The sequence below is a fragment of the Arachis ipaensis genome, chromosome B05, assembly GCF_000816755.2.
Source record: "Arachis ipaensis cultivar K30076 chromosome B05, Araip1.1, whole genome shotgun sequence".
Classification (NCBI taxonomy): Eukaryota; Viridiplantae; Streptophyta; class Magnoliopsida; order Fabales; family Fabaceae; genus Arachis; species Arachis ipaensis.
The window spans coordinates 66,666,365-66,688,154 of record NC_029789.2 but is presented as its reverse complement, the minus strand read 5'-3'; the positions used below and the strand labels follow the sequence as shown (position 1 = coordinate 66,688,154).

The window sequence follows — 21,790 nt, the reverse complement described above, 5'->3', positions numbered from 1 at the left end:
CTCGAATCGGATCCAATGTAGTTTTTAAGGTTGGATCCAATCTTATCCGCGTCTATGAGAACTCTAGAAAACCATAAAAAGCTCTAGAAATCACTAAAAAGCTAAAAACCCAGAAAAATCCTAGAAAATCCTAAAAATTTCTAGAAAGCATAAAAACACGAGAAAACTTTAACAAAATCCTAAAAACCATATTTTTTTTTTTGGTGACTAAATCCTAAAAACCATATAAAACCCCTAAAAACCCGAGAAAATCCTAAAAATCTCTAGAAAATGCAAAAAAAATCCTAAAAAAACCTTAAAAATCCAAGAAAACCCTAAATCTTTAAAAAGATATTGAAAACCAAAAAAAAAATTCTAATAAATCCTAAAAAACCGTAAAAATCCTAGAAAATACTAAAAAACCTGAAAAACTCCAGAAAACTCCAAAAAACTCTCAAAATCCCTAAAAAACCCTAAAAACCAAAAAATCCTCCTAAAAAATTCGCGAAAACCGTAGAAAACCCTAAAACCCCTAGAAAAACCCTAGAACCCTGAAAACCCCTAAAAAATTCTAGAAAACAATCTCATGGAGAGTTCGATCCTAGCTCAGGATGAACGCTGGCGGCATGCCTAAACATGCAAGTCGGACGGGAAGTGGTGTTTCCAGTGGCAGACGGGTGAGTAACGCGTAAGAACCTGCCCTTGGTGAGGGGAACAGCTGAAAACGGCTGCTAATACCCCGTAGGCTGAGGAGCAAAAGGAGGAATCCGCCCGAGGAGGGAGCGCGTCTGATTAGCTAGTTGGTGAGGCGATGATCAGTAGCTGATCCGAGAGGATGATCAGCCACACTGGGACTGAAACACGGCCCAAACTCCTACGGGAGGTAGCAGTGGGAAATTTTTCACAATAGGCGAAAGCCTGATGGAGCAATGCCGTGTGGAGGTAAAAGGCCTACGGGTCGTGAATTTCTTTTCCCGGAGAAGAAGCAATGACGGTATCCGGGGAATAAGCATCGGCTAACTCTGTGCCAACAGCCGCGGTAAGACACAGGATGCAAGCGTTATCCGGAATGATTGGGCGTAAAGCGTCTGTAGGTGACTTTTTAAGTTCGCCGTCAAATCCCAGGGCTCAACCCTGGACAGGCGGTGAAAACTACCAAGCTGGAGTACGGTAGGGGCAGAGGAAATTTCCGGTGAAGCGGTGAAATGCGTAGAGATCGGAAAGAACACCAATGGAGAAAGCACTCTGCTGGGCCGACACTGACACTAAGAGACGAAAGGTAGGGGAACGAATGGGATTAGATACCCCAGTAGTCCTAGCCGTAAACGATGGATAATAGGCGCTGCGCGTATCTACCTGTGCAATGCTGTGGCTAACGCGTTAAGTATCCCGCCTGGGGAGTACGTTCGCAAGAATGAAACTCAAAGGAATTGACGGGGGCCCGCACAAGCGGTGGAGCATGTGGTTTAATTCGATGCAAAGTGAAAAACCTTACCAGGGCTTGACATGCCGCGAATCCTCTTAAAAGAGAGGGGTGCCTTCGGGAATGCGGACACAGGTGGTAGGTGGTGCATGGCTGTCGTCAGCTCGTGCCGTAAACGTGCCGTAAATGAGCGCAACCCTCGTGCTTAGTTGCCAACATGAAGTTTGGAACCCTGAGCAGACTTCCGGTGATACGCCGGAGGAAAGTGAGGATGACGTCAAGTCATCATGCCCCTTATACCCTGGGCGACACACGTGCTACAATGGCTGGGATGAGGGATCGCAATCCCGCGAAGGTGAGCTAACTCCAAAAATCCGTCCTCGGTTCGGATTGTCGGCTGCAACCCGCCTGCATGAAGCCGGAATCGCTAGTAATCGCTCCCGGGCCTTGTACACACCGCCGGTCACACTATGGGAGCTGGCCATGCCCGAAGTCGTTACCTTAAAGGAGGGGGATGCCGAAGGCAGGGCTAGTGACTGGAGTGAAGTCGTAACAAGGTGCCGTACTGAAAGGTGCGGCTGGATCACCTCCTTTTCAGGGAGAGCTAATGCTTGTTAGATAGTTTGGTTTGACACAGCTTCACACCCCAAAAGAAGCGAGCGAGCTACGTCTGAGTTAAATTTGGATATAGAAGTTTTCTTTCGTTTCTCGGAGGTGAAGCAAGTCTAAGTTCATGAGCTTATCCTAGGTCGGAACAAGTTGATAGGAGCTCTTTCTTTTTTTTCGCCCCATGTCGCCATACGGGGGCGAAAAAAAAGAAAGAAAGAGAGGGATGGGATTTTTCTTGCTTTTGGCATAGCGGGCCTCGGCGAGAGGCCCAAACGACGGGCTATTAGCTTAGTGGTAGAGCGCGCCCCTGATAATTGCGTCGTTGTGCCTGGACTGTGAGGGCTCCCAGCCACATGGATAGTTCAATGTGGATCATCCAAGGCACATTAGCATGGCGTACTTCTCCTCAAGAGCGATCCAATGTAGATCTAACTTTCTATTCACTTTAGAAAACAAAAAAAAAATCCTATTATATCCTAAAAAACCATGAAATACCATAAAAACCCTAGAAAATCCTAAAAAACCGTAAAAATCCTAAAAAATCCTAAAGAATCCTAAAAAATTCTAGAAAATCCAAAAAAATTCTAGAAAATCCTAGAGAACCCTAGTAAACCCATAAAAAACCTTGAAAACAAAAAAAAGAACCCTAAAAAAAAATCCTAAAAAACCTAGAAAACAAAAAAAATCCTAAAAATCCTAAAAAATCCTAAAACTCCTAGAAAACTCCCTAAATACCCTAAAAACCACATAAAATCATAAAAGAACCCTAAAAACCATAAAAAAACCAAAAAAATCCTAGAAAACTTTAAAAAACTCTAGAAAACTCTGAAAAACTCTAAAAACCCAAAAAAAATCCTAAAAATACTAGAAAATCCTAAAAACCCTAGAAAATCAGAAAAATCCTAGAAAATTTTAAAAAACTCTAAAAAATCCTAAAAAATCTTAAAAAACCCTGAAAACAGTATAAAACCATAAATATCCTAAAAATCCTATAAAACCCTAAAAAATCCAAAAATCCTAGAAAATCCTAAAAAATCATAAAAACCCTAAAAAATTCTAAAAGCCCTAAAAAATCCAAAATACCCTAAAAGCCATAGAAAAGCAAAAAAAATCCTAGAAATTTTTAAAAAACTCTAAAAAAATCTAAGAAAATCCTAAAAACCCTAAAAATAAAAAAAACTTTGAAAAATCCTAGAAAACTCTAGAAAACCCTAAAAATTCTAGAAAACACTAGAAAATCATTAAAAACTCTAAAATTCCTAAAAAATCCATCCCTAAAAATTCTAGAAACTCTAAAAACTCTAGAAAACCCTAACAATCCTAGAAAACTTAAAAAGAAAACGCTAGAAAACCCTAAAAAAAACACTAAAAACCAACCCTAGAAAACCCTAACAATCCTGAAAAACTTAAAAAAGAAAACCCTAGAAAATGCTAAAAAACCCTAGAAAACTTTAAAAACCAAAAAACCCTAATAAATCCTAAAAATCCTAGAAAATTATAAAAAAAATCCTAAAAACTGTAAAAATCCTAGAAAATTCTGGAAAAATCCTAAAAAACTATAGAAAACTATAAAAAAACAAACCCAAAAAAACCCTGAAAAACTAGAGAACTCTGGAAAATCCCTAAAAAAACCATAGAAAATTAGAAAACTCTAAAAATCCTTAGAACCCTAGAAAATTTTAAAAAATCTCAAAAAACCCTAAAAATCCTAGAAAGCCCTAAAAAACCCTAAAAAATCTTGAAAACCCAAGAAACCATACAAATCGTAGAAAACCCTAAAAAATCCTAACAACCCTAGAAAACCCTAGAAAACTTTTAAAACCGTAGAAAACCATAAAAATCGTAGAAAACCCTAAAAAATCCTAACAACCCTAGAAAACTTTTAAAACTTAAAAAAACTATAGAAAACTCTAGAAATCCTAAAAAACCATAAAAAATCCTAAACACCCTAGAAAACTAAAAAAAAATCCTAAAAACTGTAGAAAACCCTAGAAAACTCTGGAAAAACCCTAAAAAACCATAGAAAACTTTAAAAAAACGAAAAAATCCTGAAAAACTCTAAAAAATCCTTAAAACCCCTAAAAAACTCTGAAAAAAATCCTTAAAAACCATAGAAAACTTTAAAAAATAAACAAAAAAACCTTGAAAAACTCTAGAAATCTATAAAAAAAATTCTAAAAATCCTAGAAAACTCTAAAAAAAACCCTGTAAACCTTAAAAATCATAGAAAATCCCTAAAAACCTAAAAAATTTTAAAAAAACTCTGAAAAACATTAAAGAATTCTAAAAAACACTTAAAACCCTAGAAAACTCTAAAAAAATCTTAAAAACCCAAAAACTGTAAAAATCGTAGAAAACTTTACAGAAACTCTAAAACCCTACAAAACTCTAGAAAACCATAAAAATTCTAGAAAACCCTATAAAATCCTAAAACCCCTAAAATCCTAGAAACTCTAGAAAACCCAAAAAAAACGCTAAAAACCCTAAAAAAACAAAAAAAACCGTAGAAAATTTTAGAAAACCTTAGAAAACCCTAAAAATCCTAGAAAATCTCAAAAAATTATTAAAAAATCCTTAAAAACTGTAGAAAATTCTAGAAAACTATAAAAAAAATCCTTAAAAACTGTAGAACTTTGATTAATCGTTCTTTGTTGTTCAAAACGAATAATTTTATTTTTGTAATTTTCTAATTGTTCCAAACGGGCCCGGGCTTTTTCTAGCTGTTCAAGAGCTCCTTCCCGCAATTCTTCTCTAAAAAAACTTTAAAACCGTAGAAAATCATAACAATCCTAGAAAACTTAAAAAAAATTATAGAAAACGTTAAAAAATCCTAGAAAACTCTAAAAAACCCTGAAAATCTAAGAAAACCCTAAAAAATCCTAAAAAACCATTAAAAAAAACACTAGAAAACCTTAAAAAAACACAAAACAGAAAACTCTGAAAAAACAGTAAAAAACTATAGAAAACTTTCAAAAACAAACCCAAAAAATCCTAGAAAACTTTAAAAAATCCGTAAAACCTTAGAAAACTCTAAAAAAAGCCAAAAAAAACCTAGAAAATCATAAAAATCCTAGAAAACCCCTATAAACCCTAAAAAATCTTTAAAACCATAGAAAACCATAACAACCTTGGAAAACTTAAAAAAACTAGATAACCCTAGAAAACGCTATAAAACCTTAAAAAAAACCCTAGAAACCCTAGAAAACACTAAAAACTCTAGAAAACCTTAAAAAAAACCCTTTAAAACCCTTAAATACTCTAGAAAATCCTGAAAAATCCTAAAAATCTTTTCACCTTAAAAAAACACAAAAACCCTAAAATACTCTAAAAAAACCCTATAAACCCTGGAAACCCTAGAAAACTCTAAAAAACTCTTAAAACAGCCCTAGAAAACTCTAAAAAATCCTTAAAACCAAACCCTAAAACCCTAGAAAACCCAATATACCCTAGAAATTCTAAAAGACCCTAGAACCATAAAACCCCTAAAAACTCTGAAAACACAAAAACCCTATAAAATGCTAAAATTCCTTAAAACTAAAACCCCTAAAAACCGTAGAAAACTTTAAAAAACTCTGAAAACACAAAAACCCTATAAAATGCTAAAATTCCTTAAAACTCTTGAAAACCATAAAAAAATAAACCCAAATACCCTAGAAAATTCCTAGAAAACTCTAGAAAATCCTAAAAATCCTAGAAAACTTTAAAGATCCAAGAAAACACTAAAAACCCAAAAAATCCTAAAATTTTTCTAGGATTTTCGATAATTTTTTAGTTTTAAGTATGCTATTTTTTCTTTAAAAAAAATACCAAGCATGTACATCGTCCAATAAGAGAACGATCCGTCTTTAAAATAGCACGCCTATATGTTGCTATTGTGAGGCCTCAGGTTCAATCTTGAAAATACGTTGTTGATGGGAGTATTTGGAACTGGTATAAATTTACCAACCACAGCAAGAGGCCAACTGAAAGTGTGGAAAGAGAGAGAATCAGCAAAGGAAAGACCCTGTTAGCACTTGAGCATAAAGCAAGCCTTGCAGTCATATGTCATATATATTACAGGTGCTAATAGGGTTTAGGCACTTTCTAGTTATAAGTAGGGACGGATCCATTAAGGAAGCAAAACTACAAGTTTATACTCGCGGATCTAGTGCAGATGATCAACTGACCTTCTGAACCCAATGATGACAGAGATCAACTGACTGTTGAAGTGAACTTGCCGAGATGATGATGATCTGAAAAACACTAGCAGTTAAAATATTTCATTAAGAGACAAATAACGAGGAGTTAAAATAAGACAAACCTGAAGCACAACAATCCCACTATACCCATGAAGAGGTAGTTTTTCGTGACTCCACTGAATATGTTAAACTCATCTGGCTTTCGTGCATTGAACTCATTAAAGATTTGCAGTTTTGAACACATTTTTTTAGAATTGAAATAAAGATGAGCACACTATAGCAAAGCTCCCAAAATGACAACGAATATAAGGTATGAACTGGGCATGCATTGCCAACCACTAACGCATCACAAGGATTTAGCAGTAGTGTAAATAAGAGTGAGTAGCAAGACATCTCAGGAAAATTGCAATAGGCTTTGGTTTTCTAGATACAATTAGCACCTATTGGAAATTAGCAATCACCATTACAGCAATACTATTATAGAAATGCATAAAAAGATAAGGAAACGAACATCGGTAATTCTTCCAACACAAAACTTTACCATTTAAAATGCAAATGTACAGTCCTAAGCTAGCACTAAGTATAATTTCTCATCAATGACTAAAAACAGAACAAATGCATTGAAGATCGGAGTGTTTTTCACTTTAATTGCATGATCATTTTTGTCATGTGTCAGACCCAGTATGCTCCTACCTCGGAAATTCAGAACAAGCAACACAGATACTTGGTACATTGCCTGAAGAGTTCAAATCATAATCGGCAATTCAGTTTACAGAAGAGTATATAGCATAACAACGGTAATTGAAATGCAGGACATCATAAACCAATAGGTAAATAATCCTTGCAGACTACAATGACAAGCAGTTAACTGAGAAATGAGAAACAAAACTCACCTGTATCAGCAAATTTCTCCACATAATATTTGTTATGAGAGGTTCTCTGAAAAGGATACAAGACAAAACTCCATGTCAAAAAAACCATTGAAGCACATAGGCACTGCATATATCGCTTGGATATGCAAATGAAATAGGACCAATATCGATAATGTAAATACAAAATAAATGCAGCCTTCGATATGCTGTTTAGGACTGTTGGCAACAATTTTGTTTTCGAGGGGTATGACTATTATTCATTGCACTTAAAATTTCTCTCTTCTGTTGAAATAACCAAAATCTTTAGATTTAATAATAATAGAGCTGCACTATTCACACTTTCAATTAAATTTCTTTCTTTATTCTTGGGTGCATCATTCAAAAATGCATTTACAAGGAACAAAATTTTATGACATTCATCCAATTCTTCAGGTGCTGTAACGCTAGAAAAACATAGCAAGAAGAATGTCATGATCCAAAGAAAAAGGCACAATTAGACCGTCCTTCGACCCACTGGAGGCCAACCATAAGGTGATCAGTTGGTGGTTCAGTTGCCAATGCTAGTGCTCCCAAAGTATCCATGATAAGATACTAGAAAAACATAGCAAGAAAAATGTCATGATCCAAAGAAAAAGGCACAATTAGACCGACCTTCGGCCCACTGGAGGCCAACCATAAGGTGATCAGTTCGTGGTTCAGTTGCCAATGCTAGTGCTCCCAAAGTATCCATGATAAGATTTACCCACAAAAGCTGTAGAAAGAGCAATAAGTCAGCTGAAACATAAATTGAGGGGCAAAGCCAGAGAGCAAAACACAGGGAGACAGCAGACCTGCACTGCATTCAGTGGGACATCACCAGAGGAAACAGCAGCAACAACATTTATAACAAGAGCTGCTACATTTACTGTAAGCTGAAACTGGATAAATTTCTGAATATTTGCATACACAGAACGTCCCCATCTCACATCCTACAAGCGCATAGATTTTGAAAGATATAAGAGGTATGCTAAAAATATCAAATTCATGTTCAGCTTGCAAAACACTATACAAAAGCAATCCAAAACGGTGCAGTTCAATTATATACAAACCTTTCATTGGTTGGCATATTGACTAACTACCTAAATACCCATCTAGTAATGCCAGAAATAAATTATTTTTTAAGATGTAAATACTATGCATCATTTATTAAGATAATTTAAGAACGAACTAGATCTCTCAAATCGAAAAGAAATAGGTCCAACCTTTACAATTGAAGCAAAATTGTCATCCAAAATAATAATATCAGAGCTTTCTTTTGTAACTTCAGTTCCTTGAATACCCATTGCAAGACCTATATCAGCATATTCAGAAAGTATAGAAATAAATTAAAAAGGGAAAAAAGAAAGAAATAGTTCAATTCATTAGAACAGAAAATTCTATGATCAAGAGATAGTAGATTCATACATCGAATATAGAAAAGCATGACATAATGAAATCAGAATCATTATAAACCTAGGGACTTATCACGTGATTACAAAAACAGGAAAACAAGACAGGTATTCCAGGGGTAAACAAACTCTCATGGTGTTCAATATACAATTACAAGTATTGATATAAAGATTGTTGTGGTACTTAAAATTTGAGAAAACAACACAAATCACTAGCACAAAAAAGAAGATAGTAGTAGTGTAGTAGTAGCCAGACCTCATGTAGTGCAGGAGCATCATTTGTTCCATCCCCAGTTACAGCCACATGTCCCTTCCTCCTCAATGCTTACACAAGCAATAATTTGTCATTAGGAGATGACCGTCCCATAACCTAGTAATCATATTGCCAATAAATATCATTCACCACAAAAAATACCTCTCTCTCTTAAGAGCCTGAAAATATTGTTGTCTTCTTACTGATATTGCTTCAGCTATTTCATCTCTGCATCTGTCATGGCACGAAAAGTTTTTCCTCCACAGCAATTGCTTTTGCAGTTTTGACATTAGAGTGACCATTTTTACCTAGAATTAATTGAAACAAAAAAAGAAAGGGGCAGAAAAGGATTATTTATAGAATGTAGAAACTGGATATGGAAAGCACCATTGTATTTCATATCATCAAACGAAGTTATTAATGTTGGTCTTGCTAATCTTTAAGCCGTCAAATTTGAAAGCAATAAACACGTTTGAAAATAAAGAAAAATTTAAGTCCATAGACCAGGGCGTAATTCAGCACTCCGTATGTTGGTCTCTAGACGCACCGAGTCAGTGCTTCTTTGGCATCAGTTATAATCACATGAAGTCATTGACAATGAAAGTAGCTGGATTGAATTTTTCTTATTTTTATTATTATAGTCTTGTAGCATATTTTACAACTGCTAACATGGCCACCATGCATATTCTGCTTTCTGTAATGTGCTTCCATCGCATCACCTCCAAGAATACAATGGACACGGTAATTTAACAATTCACTTGAAATACACGAATGAAGTGAGACAATGATTATGTTTTGGATGAATTCCTTGAGAGAATCATCTCTCAACGTCAATATATATAAGTTATTCTGTTTTGATATAGTTTCTGTTTTTAGATATCTGATTTTGTTGTATCTCCTAGTATTAAACGATTTTATTTCTGTATATATATATTATGTATAATACTAGGAGATACAACAGAATCAGATATCTAAAAACACAAACTATATCAAAACAGAATAACTTATATAAAGCCTATATCTAATCTGATATTCAACACTCCCCCTCAAGCTGGAGCATATAAATCATATGCACCAAGCTTGTTACATATGTATTGTATCCGAGGACCCTGGAGAGCTTTGGTGAAAATATCTGCCAGTTGATCGTTGGAATTGACAAAGGCTGTTACTATTTCCCCACTTTGCAACTTCTCCCTTATGAAATGGCAATCAATCTCTATGTGCTTGGTCCATTCATGAACACAGGGTTGGAAGCAATATGTAAGGCAGCTTGATTATCGCACACCAGTTCCATCTTACTCGGCTCACAAAACTTAGGTTCCTTAACTAATTGCTTCAGCCATATAAGTTCACATGTGGCAAGTGTCATAGCTCTATATTCAGCTTCCGCACTAGATCTTGCTACAACATTTTACTTCTTACTCTTCCAAGATATCAAGTTTTCACCAATAAAAACACAACCAGATGTAGAACGTCTATCAGATGGAGATCCTGCCCAATCTACATCAGTATACCCAACAATCTGGTTGTCCTTATCTTCATACAACAAACCTTTTCCTAGAGCACCTTTGATATATCTAAGGACTCTAACAGCTGCATCCCAATGACTATCGCATGGGGAGTCAAGAAACTGACTTAGGATACTTGTGGCAAATGAAATATCTGGCCGAGTGACTGTCAAACAATTCAATCGGCCAATTAATCTGCGATATCTACCAAGATCTGCAAGAGGTTCTCCTTGATCTGGACGAAGTTGTGTTGGGATCCATTGGTGTATCTACAGGTCTAGAATCCAACATTCCAGTTTCTTTAAGAATATCCAAAGCATATTTTCTCTGAGATACAGATCCCAGCATTAGATTGTGCCACTTCAATTCCTAGGAAATATTTTAACTTCCCCATATCCTTAGTCTGAAAGTGATCAAACAAGTGCTGTTTTAACTGAGTGATTCCCTCATGATCATCTCTAGTAATGACAATATCATCCACATAAACAACCAGATATATGGAGGTCGTGGAGGAAGAATGACAGGAGAAAACTGAGTGATCTGCTTCACTTTGAATCATGCCAAATTTAGAAATAACATCACTAAAGCGACTAAACCAAGCTTGAGGGGATTGTTTCAAGCGATATAAAGATCGGCATAAATGACATACTAAGCCGGAAGACTCCCCCTGAGCAACAAACCTGCGAGGTTGCTCCATGTATACTTCCTCCTCGAGATCACCATGTAAGAAAGCATTTTTAATATCAAGTTGATGAAGAGGCCAATGGCGAATGGCAGCCATAGAAAAAAAAGACGAATAGAGGCCATCTTCGCAACAGGAGAGAAGGTATCACCATAGTCCAAACTAAAGATTTGAGTGTAGCCCTTAGCCACAAGGCGGGCTTTTAATCGATCAATGGTTCCGTCTGAGCCGACCTTAATAGTATAGATCCAACGACAACCCACAGTAGATTTGCCCGGTGGCAATGGAACAAGATCCCAAGTACCAGTAGAATGTAAGGCAGACATCTCAATCATAGCCTGGCGCCACCCTAGATGTGAAAGAGCTTCTGCTGCTGTTTTGGGTATAGAAACAGAAGACAAAGAGGAGGTAAAAGCATAGTGCGAAGATGATAAACGATAGTAACTAAGAAAATTATAAATAGGATTAGGATTACGGGTGGAACGAGTACCTTGTCTGAGAGCAATAGGAGGACTACTGCTAACTCCCGAAGAAGGATCTAAGGACGGTTCAACCACGGGTTCAAGAGATGAGTTATCTTGGACTGCAGGCCGTAGGCGGCGATGATAAACCTGGAGAGGCTTTGTGGGAATAGGAGGCCCATCTAAGTAAGGATCAGGAAGCACCTCCGTAATGGAAGGTGAAGTGATGTCGGGTGCAGAGAAAAAAGGGGTATTCTCAAGAAAAGTGACATCTGCAGACACAAAGAAACGATTAAGAGCTGGAGAATAACAACGATAACCCTTTTGAAATCGAGTGTACCCTAAGAAAACACATTTGATAGAGCGAACATTTAACTTGTCTTTGCCTGGGTTATCATGGATGAAACAAGTACAACCAAAGACTCGTAGTGGAAGAGAAAAAAGGTGCTCATGAGGAAATAAAATGGAATGAGGAACTTGATTTTGCAAAACAGAAGAAGGCATACGATTAATTAAATAACATGCAGTCAGAACAGCCTCACCCCAAAACTTAAGGGGAACATGAGTATGGAGAAGAAGAGTGCGAGCAGTTTCAATCAAGTGACGATGTTTATGCTCAGCCACACCATTCTGTTGAGAGGTATGAGGACAAGACGACTGATGTAAAATGCCTTGGGAGGACAAGTAAGACGAAAAGGGTGCTGAAAAATACTCACGAGCATTATCACTTCGTAAAATTTTAATTGAAGTTTTGAATTGGTTTTGAATTTCAGAACAGAAAGACTTGAAATGTGCAAATAATTCAGATCTGTCCATTAAATATAACCAAGTGCAACGAGAAAAGTCATCAATAAAGGTGACAAAATAACAAAAACAAGAATGAGAAGTAACACGACTAGGTCCCATTACATCAGAATGAATAACAGAAAAGGGAGACGCAGCTCGTGTATTGACACGACTTGAAAAAGAACTACGAACACGTTTACCTAAATGACAAGTTTGACACTCTAAGGTAGCAAGACGAGATAAACTCGGGACCATAGCTTGTAACTTCGAGAGGCTGGGATGTCCCAGGCGACAATGGACCACGTCCGGAGACCCAACAGCAGCAACAGAAGACACAGTAGTAGTGGGTAAGGTAAGCCGATACAGTCCTTCGAGACTCACATCCTATACCAATCGTCTGTCCCATCCCTCGATCCTGCACAATGACGGAGTCAGCAAAAAAGGTAACAGAACAATTAAGAGAACAAGTAAGTTGGCTAATAGAAATCAAATTGAAAGGACAATTGGGCATGTAAAGAACAGATTTCAAAGGTAATGTAGGAAGATGAGTAGCTTGACCTATTCCCTTAGCACCAATTTTAGAACCATCAGCCAAAGTGATAGAAGGAAGAAATGCAGGGTGTTCAAGTTTAGAGAGGACAGAAGAAGTACCCGAAATGTGATCAGAAGCACCTGAGTCAAGGACCCATGGTCCAAGAGAAGAGGAATGAGAGACACAAGCAACAGAATTACCAGAGTGGGCCACCGAAGCAACAGGAGTGGATGCCTACTTTGAAGCTTGGTACTTGAGACAAATATCCCTTGTGGTTGTGCGGCAGAGTGAACGTCAGATGGCTCATTAATTTGGACAACATTAGCTACCTTGATAGGACGACCATGGAGAGCATAACATTTATCCTGAGTATGACCAATCCTATGGCAATAGGTACAACTAAGGCGAGTGCGATTACCACGACCATTACCACGACCCCCACGGCCGCCGCGAGTGGGCACTTGAAAGGACACTTGAGAAGAAGATTGGGATGCCAATGCAGTTTGGTCGGAAGTATGGGTCTCAAGAGAGGGGCCGGATTGCAAGAGTCGTGCAAATACGTCCTCAAGGGAAAGAACGAATGAGGTGCCCAATATTTGTTGCCGAAGAGATTCAAGTTCAGCTGGCAACCCAAATAACGTAAGTACCAAAAACAGCTTTTCCTGTTGAGCATGATGGTCATTAGCATTAGACACATAGGGAAGGAGAGTCGAAAACTCTTCCTTGACAGCTTCCACAGCCCCAACATAAGATTCCATATCAGTTCCTTGAAGTTGTAAACTATACAGCTTCTTAGCAACATGGTAAAGTCTTGCAATGTCATTAGTGTATAAAGCTTTAGCACGGTCCCACACCTTTTTACAAGTTTTGTAAGCTCGAAACATAGTCAGCTTTGGTGGATCAATGGTCTGCCACATAAAGCTTTAGCTGGGCATCAATCTTCTTCCAAGTGGTTTTGTCAGCGGCGCGAACATCATCAACAGATTTAGTAAGGTGGTCTTCATAGCCTTGGCCCATGAACCAAAGTTCCACAGAATCAGCCCAAGAAAAGTAATTTTTGGCACCCATCAATTTTTCAGAGGTCATTGTAGCGGTTCCAGAAACAACAGATGTTAGAACAGCCGGTTTGCCACCATTAGAGTTGGTGTCGAGGGTTACCTCAGAAGACATGATGGCAGACACTCAGAAACGGCCGGAAAAAACCTGGGCAGCGGAGCGTGACGTTCACGCGCGTCTGGAGCGGAGGCGCGAGGACCACGCGCAGGTAAAGGGGCGGCGCGTCGGCGCGTGCGGCGGTTGACGGCGGTGAAATTTTGGGGACAGGCCGAACTTGGCTTTCCGGTTCTGATTCTGGGGTTGCTTCGGAATGGATCTGATGTTTGACAAGGTTTTGGCCGGAAAAACAGTTTCTGACGAAGAGACACAGCTGATAGTGTCAGCTGGTGGGAAAAGGGAACACGGCTAAAAGATTGCAGCCGGAAAAGAAGAAAAACAAATAGAAACCAGAGCCGGGTCGGAACCCGCTCTGATAACCAACTTGAAATACGCGAATGAAGTGAGACAGATTGTGTTTTGGATGAATTCCTTGAGAGAATCATCTCTCAGCGTCAATATATATATATACATAGGTACAGAAATAAAATCCCTTAATACTAGGTGATACAACAGAATCAGATATCTAAAAGCAGAAACTATATCAAAACAGAATAACTTATATAAAGTCTATATCTCTCAGAATAACTTATATACAGCCTATATCTCTAATCTGATATTAAACAAATTCTATTGAGGATATTTAATCTGATATTCAATAAGTACCTTAACCCCAGATTTTTGGCAAAGCTCCACTGAATCTTTGACTCCAGGTCGACAAGGATCCTGCATGTCAAATATGAGATTAAGAATCAGATATTTAACCAGCAGAAGCGTATCCTAGAGTCAAATGCTATCATAAGTTAGAGTTTATCAATGATTCCCGTGTTAAATCCAAATGCACAGAATCCACTTACAAGATATTGTCATGGACGGTAAATAAAATTAACAAAACTATAATCCCTGCAGAGTCCCAAGTCCCAACCACTTGCAATTAAGCAAACAGATGAGATTGGCAGCTAGGAATGAGTGTGCAAAACACAATAAATTTTAAATTAGAGAAAAACAAAAGCAAAAGAAAATATTAATACATTATAAACATCAATGACAATGATAGACATGTATTCAGAGGAAAATACTTGCTTTCAGACCAACAATAGCTAACAAAACAAGATTATCTTCTGGTAAAGACCAGTGAGCCCGTTCTTCTTCAGTGGCTGGAACATTCTCCTTTTCAAATGTTCTATATGCAATGGCAACACAACGTAAACTCTCGGCAGCCATGTCTTCAATAGCTTTTCTGAAAGATACCATCTGCAAGCCAGGAAAATTTCACTATGTAGGACTTTCTCCAGATCAAGCGAGTGAACTACTAAAGGTTGAATCATCCAAACTACATTTGTTTGCTTTGTAAAATAGGTTGACACAGTCCAGTGAAAAACAGAGAGAGAGAGAGAGAGAGAGAGAATGGATAATACGCCTTGGCTGAGATTATTTCCAAACAGGAAAAGAAAGTGAAAACAAACAAACAAAAAACAGAAGAATGCCTTTATGAAAGCACAGATCAGAATATAAAACTGCTTTATCAAACCTTTTCCTCATCCATGTCTATCAACTGGTCATTTGCATCAATGTACCGTGTACAGCAGGCTAGGACAATCTCAGCAGCACCTTTCCAGTGTATGTGAACTTCAGAGTCAGCCTGCATACAGAGATAAAATTTGCTTATTTAAGGTGCACGATATGATAAAACAGATGATTACATCATTATGCAGTACAAGCATATTGTGATGATATTCCAGTCAACTTGCATACTTTACTGGTATGTAGATAATCTCACAACTTGAAAGTGAAACGGACATATCAGTGTTTAATTCAGATTTAAGAGTGAATTGACAGTTATTAATATTTAATATGACATTGGAGTTACTTGTTAGTGCTCATAGATGTGAATGAAACACAGGGACAACACGGGCACAAAATAGTGATCCAACTGAAGCAATTAAAAATAGAAATCCACATTACAAAGAAGATACAGCAGCAATAGCTTAAACTGTCTATGAGAGAATATCGTTTGTACTGCAACTCCGCCTCATTTTTTCTCAGAATTGAAAGGGAAAACGTGAATAATTGATGATTCCTATCTAGTAGAGTCGAAGTTCATCCCAATCTGATATTTGATTAACATTTACAAGCAACTGTAAGAATATAAGCTTCACAGACAAAAATAGGGAATAAACTGTATTACTGAAAACAGACCTCTAATCCCCAATGTAAAATTGCCTTTTCTGTTGGTGATCTGGCAACCTCAACATCGTTACCACCCTGTCAAGGACAGACTTTAGCAGAATGCAGCAGCACCAAAATTATTGTCCATACAGAGAAGAGTAAAACAAAGTGTAACAAGATCAGTTCAAGCAAACCGCAGGGACAAAAACACTGCCATTAGTGTTCTGTGCAACACCTTCAATGAGCAAAGAGTGGAGCTTGGGAGAGAGCTCTGACTTGTTACCAGGAGGATCATTCTTCTTCCCACCAGCATAAGCCTCCACCTCAGTCATCTGTCATAAAGTATTTAATAAAATTCAAGCTATAAACAGAAAATCTGCCTTAAAGTTAACTATCAATGTCAACTATGACCCATAGAAATTAACTTCCTTTAAAATGTTCCCAAATTTCAAATCGACGAGAGTTCAATCGATATCTTCCAAATTCCATAGAATCAATGAAATTTTGTGCTCCTAATTTACCTTAAATGCGGAAGGCTTATTATATACAACCTAAACTGGTGAGCATCGACATGGGATGCCAGGAGCAACAATACTATGGTTGAATTTTCACCTGAAGTTTCTCCTGGCCTCTACTTTCAACAATTGGAAAATTCTCCATCTGATCAACTCTTATGAAAAAATCTATTTCAGTCAATAGGCACTATCCTTTCTTTCTCCATCACCCACCCACCACGCACGGGCGTGCGGGGCCTTCTAAGTTCTAATACATTCATTCCTGATATCTTCTAAATCCACTACAATATCCATATATTTATAACTCTTAGCTTAGGCTCTTCTTGACATTCTACTACAAGACATTTTTACAGTAAAAGGCATTGTGCTTCTCCCGCTGTAAAACAAACTTTTCATTTTAAGGATTCACAATCTCTTCTATTCATCTACCAAACCTGAATTCTATGGTTTACATCTCCATCTATTCTCCCGTTTTGTGTGATCTCCGAATTTCACAGCTAAAATAGCACTAGTGAGAATATTGATAAGTCCGGTATGTCAAAATCCATGTGAAGTGTGCAGACGAAGGTTTTAACCCCACCAAGCATGTATTTGATTGCTGAACCACTAAAACAGAAACAGCTTCTTGAAGTGTGATCTCCAGAAAATTTATGAAAATTGCCTAAAACCAGAATCCAATGAAAATTCAAATGATACATCCCAACATACCTGATTCATGGTCAACGTGCAAGTTTTATCACTGCAAATGGTTGTTGCATAGCCCATTGTCTCACAAGCGGAAAGCCTCCTCACCTGCAATTCGATGCTTCAGATTTAACAGAGATTCACATGTATGTCAAAATCCAATCAAAGAACAAACACCGACTTACCAAAGCTTTATCCGCCATCATTTTCCTCATTGAGTACGCCAGTCTATAACATGGTCAAGAAATGATGCGTAAGAGATAGGGAAAAATAATATATAATATATTCCAAAGAGCAAATTAACAAATACTAGGTACGGATAAATCATTATCTTTTATCAAAAATACAGCCAGTACTTCAAAAAAAAATTTAAAGGTATCAAAATTATAAAATATAATGAGATACAAGCATAATAACAGCAAAATTTTACCACCACATTTTCTGGCACCAACAGTAACACATCATTCAGACTATACAATAAACTGTTCCTTCTGTTTTTAACTAAAAAGGGTCAGCTAAAACCAAGACTAAGCAACAGAATGAAGTAAAAGTACTAGGTCAGAGGGAATTAGCAAACTTACGTTAAGGTAACTGCTAACGGGAGCCCTTCTGGTACTGCAACCACTACAATAGTGACCTAAATATTCAATGGTTACAATCATACTATATAAAATATAGACAAAAGTATGTTGGATTGCATCATCATGACTTCTCCCACAATTTAGACTTCATCAAGGCACATACCGCAACAGTTACTATCTTAATTGCCCCGTCAATAGCATCACCAACTTTAGTCTTCCCTGCTTTAAATTGAACATTGCCACTTGCATCTCTGGTATGGCCGGAGAAAAATCTGCTAAAAATTAATCTTGTCAGAGGCATGCATAATAAAAGCTATTATCACAAGAAAACAAATGGAAAACCATAAACCAATATCTAATGACCTGGCCAGTAGCACAATCAGAACAACAACAGCAACAGAGAGACCAACAATACCGATGAAGGTGGCTACACCATTTAAGCGAACCTATATTGAGAATATGTTAAGGACTAGTAATATTTAAGAACACAAGATCTGGCAAGGAAATTATAGGTAAAAACACCTGCAAAGGTGTTTCTTCACCAGTGTCTTCTGAAATGCTGGCCATTAGAAGCCCCCATTCAGTATTAACACCAACACCAGTTACCTAGAAAAATAAACAAACCAATAAAATCTGAAACCAACAAATTACACGATCAACCAATATAGAATATTTGGGAAAACTACAAAATATATATAAGCAATTTAATGCAGAGGTTTCAAAAAAATAAATATAAACAAGTTCGGAACAGGTCAGTATACATTTTCCAGCATCCGATTTCTTTGTCTCAATCCCAAGAAAAATACTTCAAAATGAGAATGTAAAACAAAAGCTTAATTTCAATACTGACCAGAAGGAATAAAAAGAAAAGAAGAGGTTTAGTGTTTAGGGAGAAAGGAGGAGAATACACACACTCTCTTACCAAAATGGTTTAAATGAATAAATCCAATTAGGAAGCATTCCACCACCTATTAACAAGATAAAAACTACAAAAAACGAAAAAGTAAATGAAAAGCAAGTCTATATTACCAGCATAGTACCACTGCCATCTGCAACTTTACACCCAGACATCAAAAAAGGGTCCTTAGAATCTTTATGGACCTGGAGGCAAAATGATTATATGAGGAGAAAATGTTAATTTGGTTATTATTTGATTTCCCCATTAGACAGAAATAAATAAACACTTACAATTTTGCTCTCCCCAGTCATACTTGATTCATCAATTGCAAGAGAGTGACCAGTGATCAAAATTCCATCAGCAGGGACCTAAAAAGAGCATATCATAACTCAATCACAAAAGGTAAAGGCAATCATCAGGAAAGAAAAGTAAAAACCACAAATTTAAAATTAAGGAACAAAAAAGGCTTGTACCTGGTTACCAATATTGAGGGGTATAACATCACCAACAACAATCTCTATAGAGATTTCAATCCTTCTACCACCTCTGATAACCTACTCAAATCCGAACACTAGTTTAGGAATTAATGAAATGAGCAAGATGAAGGGAAAATTACTATATGTTTAATTATTCTAATAACCTCCACAATAAAAGATGAAGTGGACCATAAACGTCTGTAAATTGTGGATAAGAGTCCAAACATTTAATTAAAGCTATACGCGTTGCTCTCCGTACAAAGACAAAATTATATACCTGTGACAACAATGACAAGAATAACTGCAAAAGCAATGCTTCCCCCATCATACCATCCTTCCTCAATACCCTGAAACAGAAAAGTAGCTCTGCTGAAGGCTAAATCAAGATAGACCATGATATGCTCCAGTATACTCTTAGAGAGAGGGATTGAAAGCAGCTCTGAACAGGCTACTAACAGTTGTATTATTTACATAATATAAAACTACCAAGAAGCAAGAAGAACAAGGAAACGAGAGAAGAAAAACTCAAATTTCCAGTCAAAGTCAGCAAGACTGAGCTGGTAATAAAAGGAAGTATGTGAAGACCAGAATAAATATTTAAGTATAATATTTGCATGCAGATAGAGGAAAAAAACAGGCCAAGTTACAGTGTCAATCCCCACACTAAACAAATTATTGCATCATAATTTTGCCACCAAAGCTCACCTCAGATTTTATCCCAATGCCAATGAAGCCGCTGCAGCTACCATTAAAATAATCAAAGTCAGATCCTTGCAAGCATCCTACATAAACATCTGTAGAAGGAAACCGAAACAAATAGGTCACTACAATATCACTCGGCCAATAACATCGGATACTACAGAAGCATTAAGGATCCAATGGTTCATAATGCGCTAAAATTTACCCAGAAACTTCTTCCTTTCTTTTGAGGATAATCATTGGAACCAAATGCATTCCTTCGTTTTAGTAAGTCAGCATCATCACCATGAATCCCCTTCTCTAAATTGGTTTTCAACAAATTTGATATCCCAGCAACCTGATAGTGATTCAGAACAAAAAAGAGTGATCAACATCATTACAAAGTTGAGAGAGAAGGAAGGTGCACAGCAAACTTACCCCTCCATATTGCTGAAGAGCAACGGTATCATGCTCCCTTGAAACTGAAGCAAGTTGCTCTTGTCCAATTGGAAATTCACCAGCAGAGGCCACAGGAGGCTTTGTGGTTTCTACCAGTAATTAAAATGCATTCATCATCGATAAATGTCCAACCACATCATATCAGATGAAAATAAAATACAGCTTGGAACTACCCAGAAATAGTTATATAAATCCTTCAAACATTGAATTGCACTAGTGGATTACTCGGCACTAATCTATCCTTTATTCAATGTGTAAAATAGTAACAAATGTGAGATTAGTTGAGGTAGTATGTTGGCATTAATACAAATGATTTTGGGTTCAAGTCTTTGAGAACGGGAAAAAAAATTTTATATTCCATTAAATCATTGGACACCAAAAAGGGGATTTCCCTTAATATATTGTATAGGTTTTTCAAGAATAAGGGAGGTAGTTCACAGAACAAAAATTGGACACCAAAAAAAAAAAATCCCCTTTAACCCATTTATTTATTAAACATGCATAATTAGTCAAGATGGTGACTATTTTACACTCTAAGATCTCAAGTTTTAAGTTTTGAGATACCCAAAAAATATATTTTTTCATGGAGATATATACTACAAAGGGTATCGCGCGCGTGCCCACAGGGTTGGGGGGCATCAAACCCCTCCCGATATAACTTGATTAAAAGGTTTTGGGTTCAAATCTTTGATATAACAAAAAAAAATGTTTAATAGGTTATATATAATGAAGGGTATTTTAGGGTAAAAATTGGACATCAACCCTTCTCATATTAACATTAACATTAATAAATTGAAAACAAACATTTAGCCAAAAAAAAATTCAAGTCCAAGATGATGATCATGACATGAACTTTCATCCAGATGATTATTTATTTGTAAGTATTGGGAAACACCATACTTAAGTATCCAAAAATAACAATGAGCATGATCTGATTACTCACCAATCACTTGACCATCCCCGGCTGCTTTGAAAAGATATGCTGCCTAGAAGGCCAAAATGCATATTCAGTACACTTAAATTTTTGTAACACCAAAATGATAGACATTCCAGTTGAAGGAAGCATACCCTAATGGCTTGTGCATGAGCTCTAATCTTTCTCAATATTTGTGTCTTCTCTTCTTGTTTTTTCAAGTCCAAGGTGTAACGAAATCGACAAGAAGCATTAAGCACCAGTGCTGCTTGCTAAAGATAAATAAAATAAAAAAAAAAAAGGATTTCTCCTCTCATTATTTAAGAAAAAGTTACCTCCCAAGTAACACACACACACACACACACAGCTCAAGAATGACAAAGAAAATTAGTCAAATAATATACTTTTGCTCAATATAATACTAAGAAAAACAACACTCCATCAGATAGAATAAACAAAAATGAGAAGAAATTCGTTATAATTCCTCAAGCAAATTTTGAGAGCAGAAGTTTGCATTACTTGTGCTCCTTTGAATCTCATACAAGTCAAACTCAT

General features: G+C 36.9%; 2 protein-coding genes across 2 annotated transcripts; one reads left to right on the top strand and one right to left on the bottom strand.

The window, feature by feature from the left end:
• LOC107643668 lies at window positions 1,556-2,114 on the top strand. Its single transcript, XM_021123981.1, has one exon. The coding sequence runs from the start codon at window positions 1,589-1,591 to the stop codon at window positions 2,018-2,020; it is 432 nt and encodes a 143-aa protein (XP_020979640.1). The 5' UTR covers window positions 1,556-1,588; the 3' UTR covers window positions 2,021-2,114.
• On the bottom strand, window positions 6,484-21,507 carry LOC107640671 (calcium-transporting ATPase 10, plasma membrane-type-like; the record flags this gene model as incomplete). The annotated part of the gene is given in 35 exon segments (XM_021123818.1): window positions 6,484-6,925; window positions 7,083-7,128; window positions 7,713-7,737; window positions 7,740-7,812; window positions 7,892-8,029; window positions 8,303-8,401; window positions 8,745-8,858; window positions 8,945-9,049; window positions 11,422-11,469; window positions 11,543-11,664; window positions 12,569-12,850; window positions 12,964-13,618; window positions 13,868-14,119; window positions 14,529-14,588; window positions 14,946-15,116; window positions 15,394-15,504; window positions 15,874-15,972; window positions 16,062-16,127; window positions 16,226-16,363; window positions 17,255-17,338; window positions 17,416-17,458; window positions 17,812-17,867; window positions 17,975-18,083; window positions 18,175-18,257; window positions 18,334-18,417; window positions 18,841-18,912; window positions 19,000-19,077; window positions 19,183-19,263; window positions 19,463-19,532; window positions 19,672-19,742; window positions 19,911-19,979; window positions 20,090-20,221; window positions 20,302-20,411; window positions 21,266-21,308; window positions 21,391-21,507. Coding segments are annotated over 35 exon segments (4,077 nt in total), but the record flags the coding sequence as incomplete, so codon positions are not given.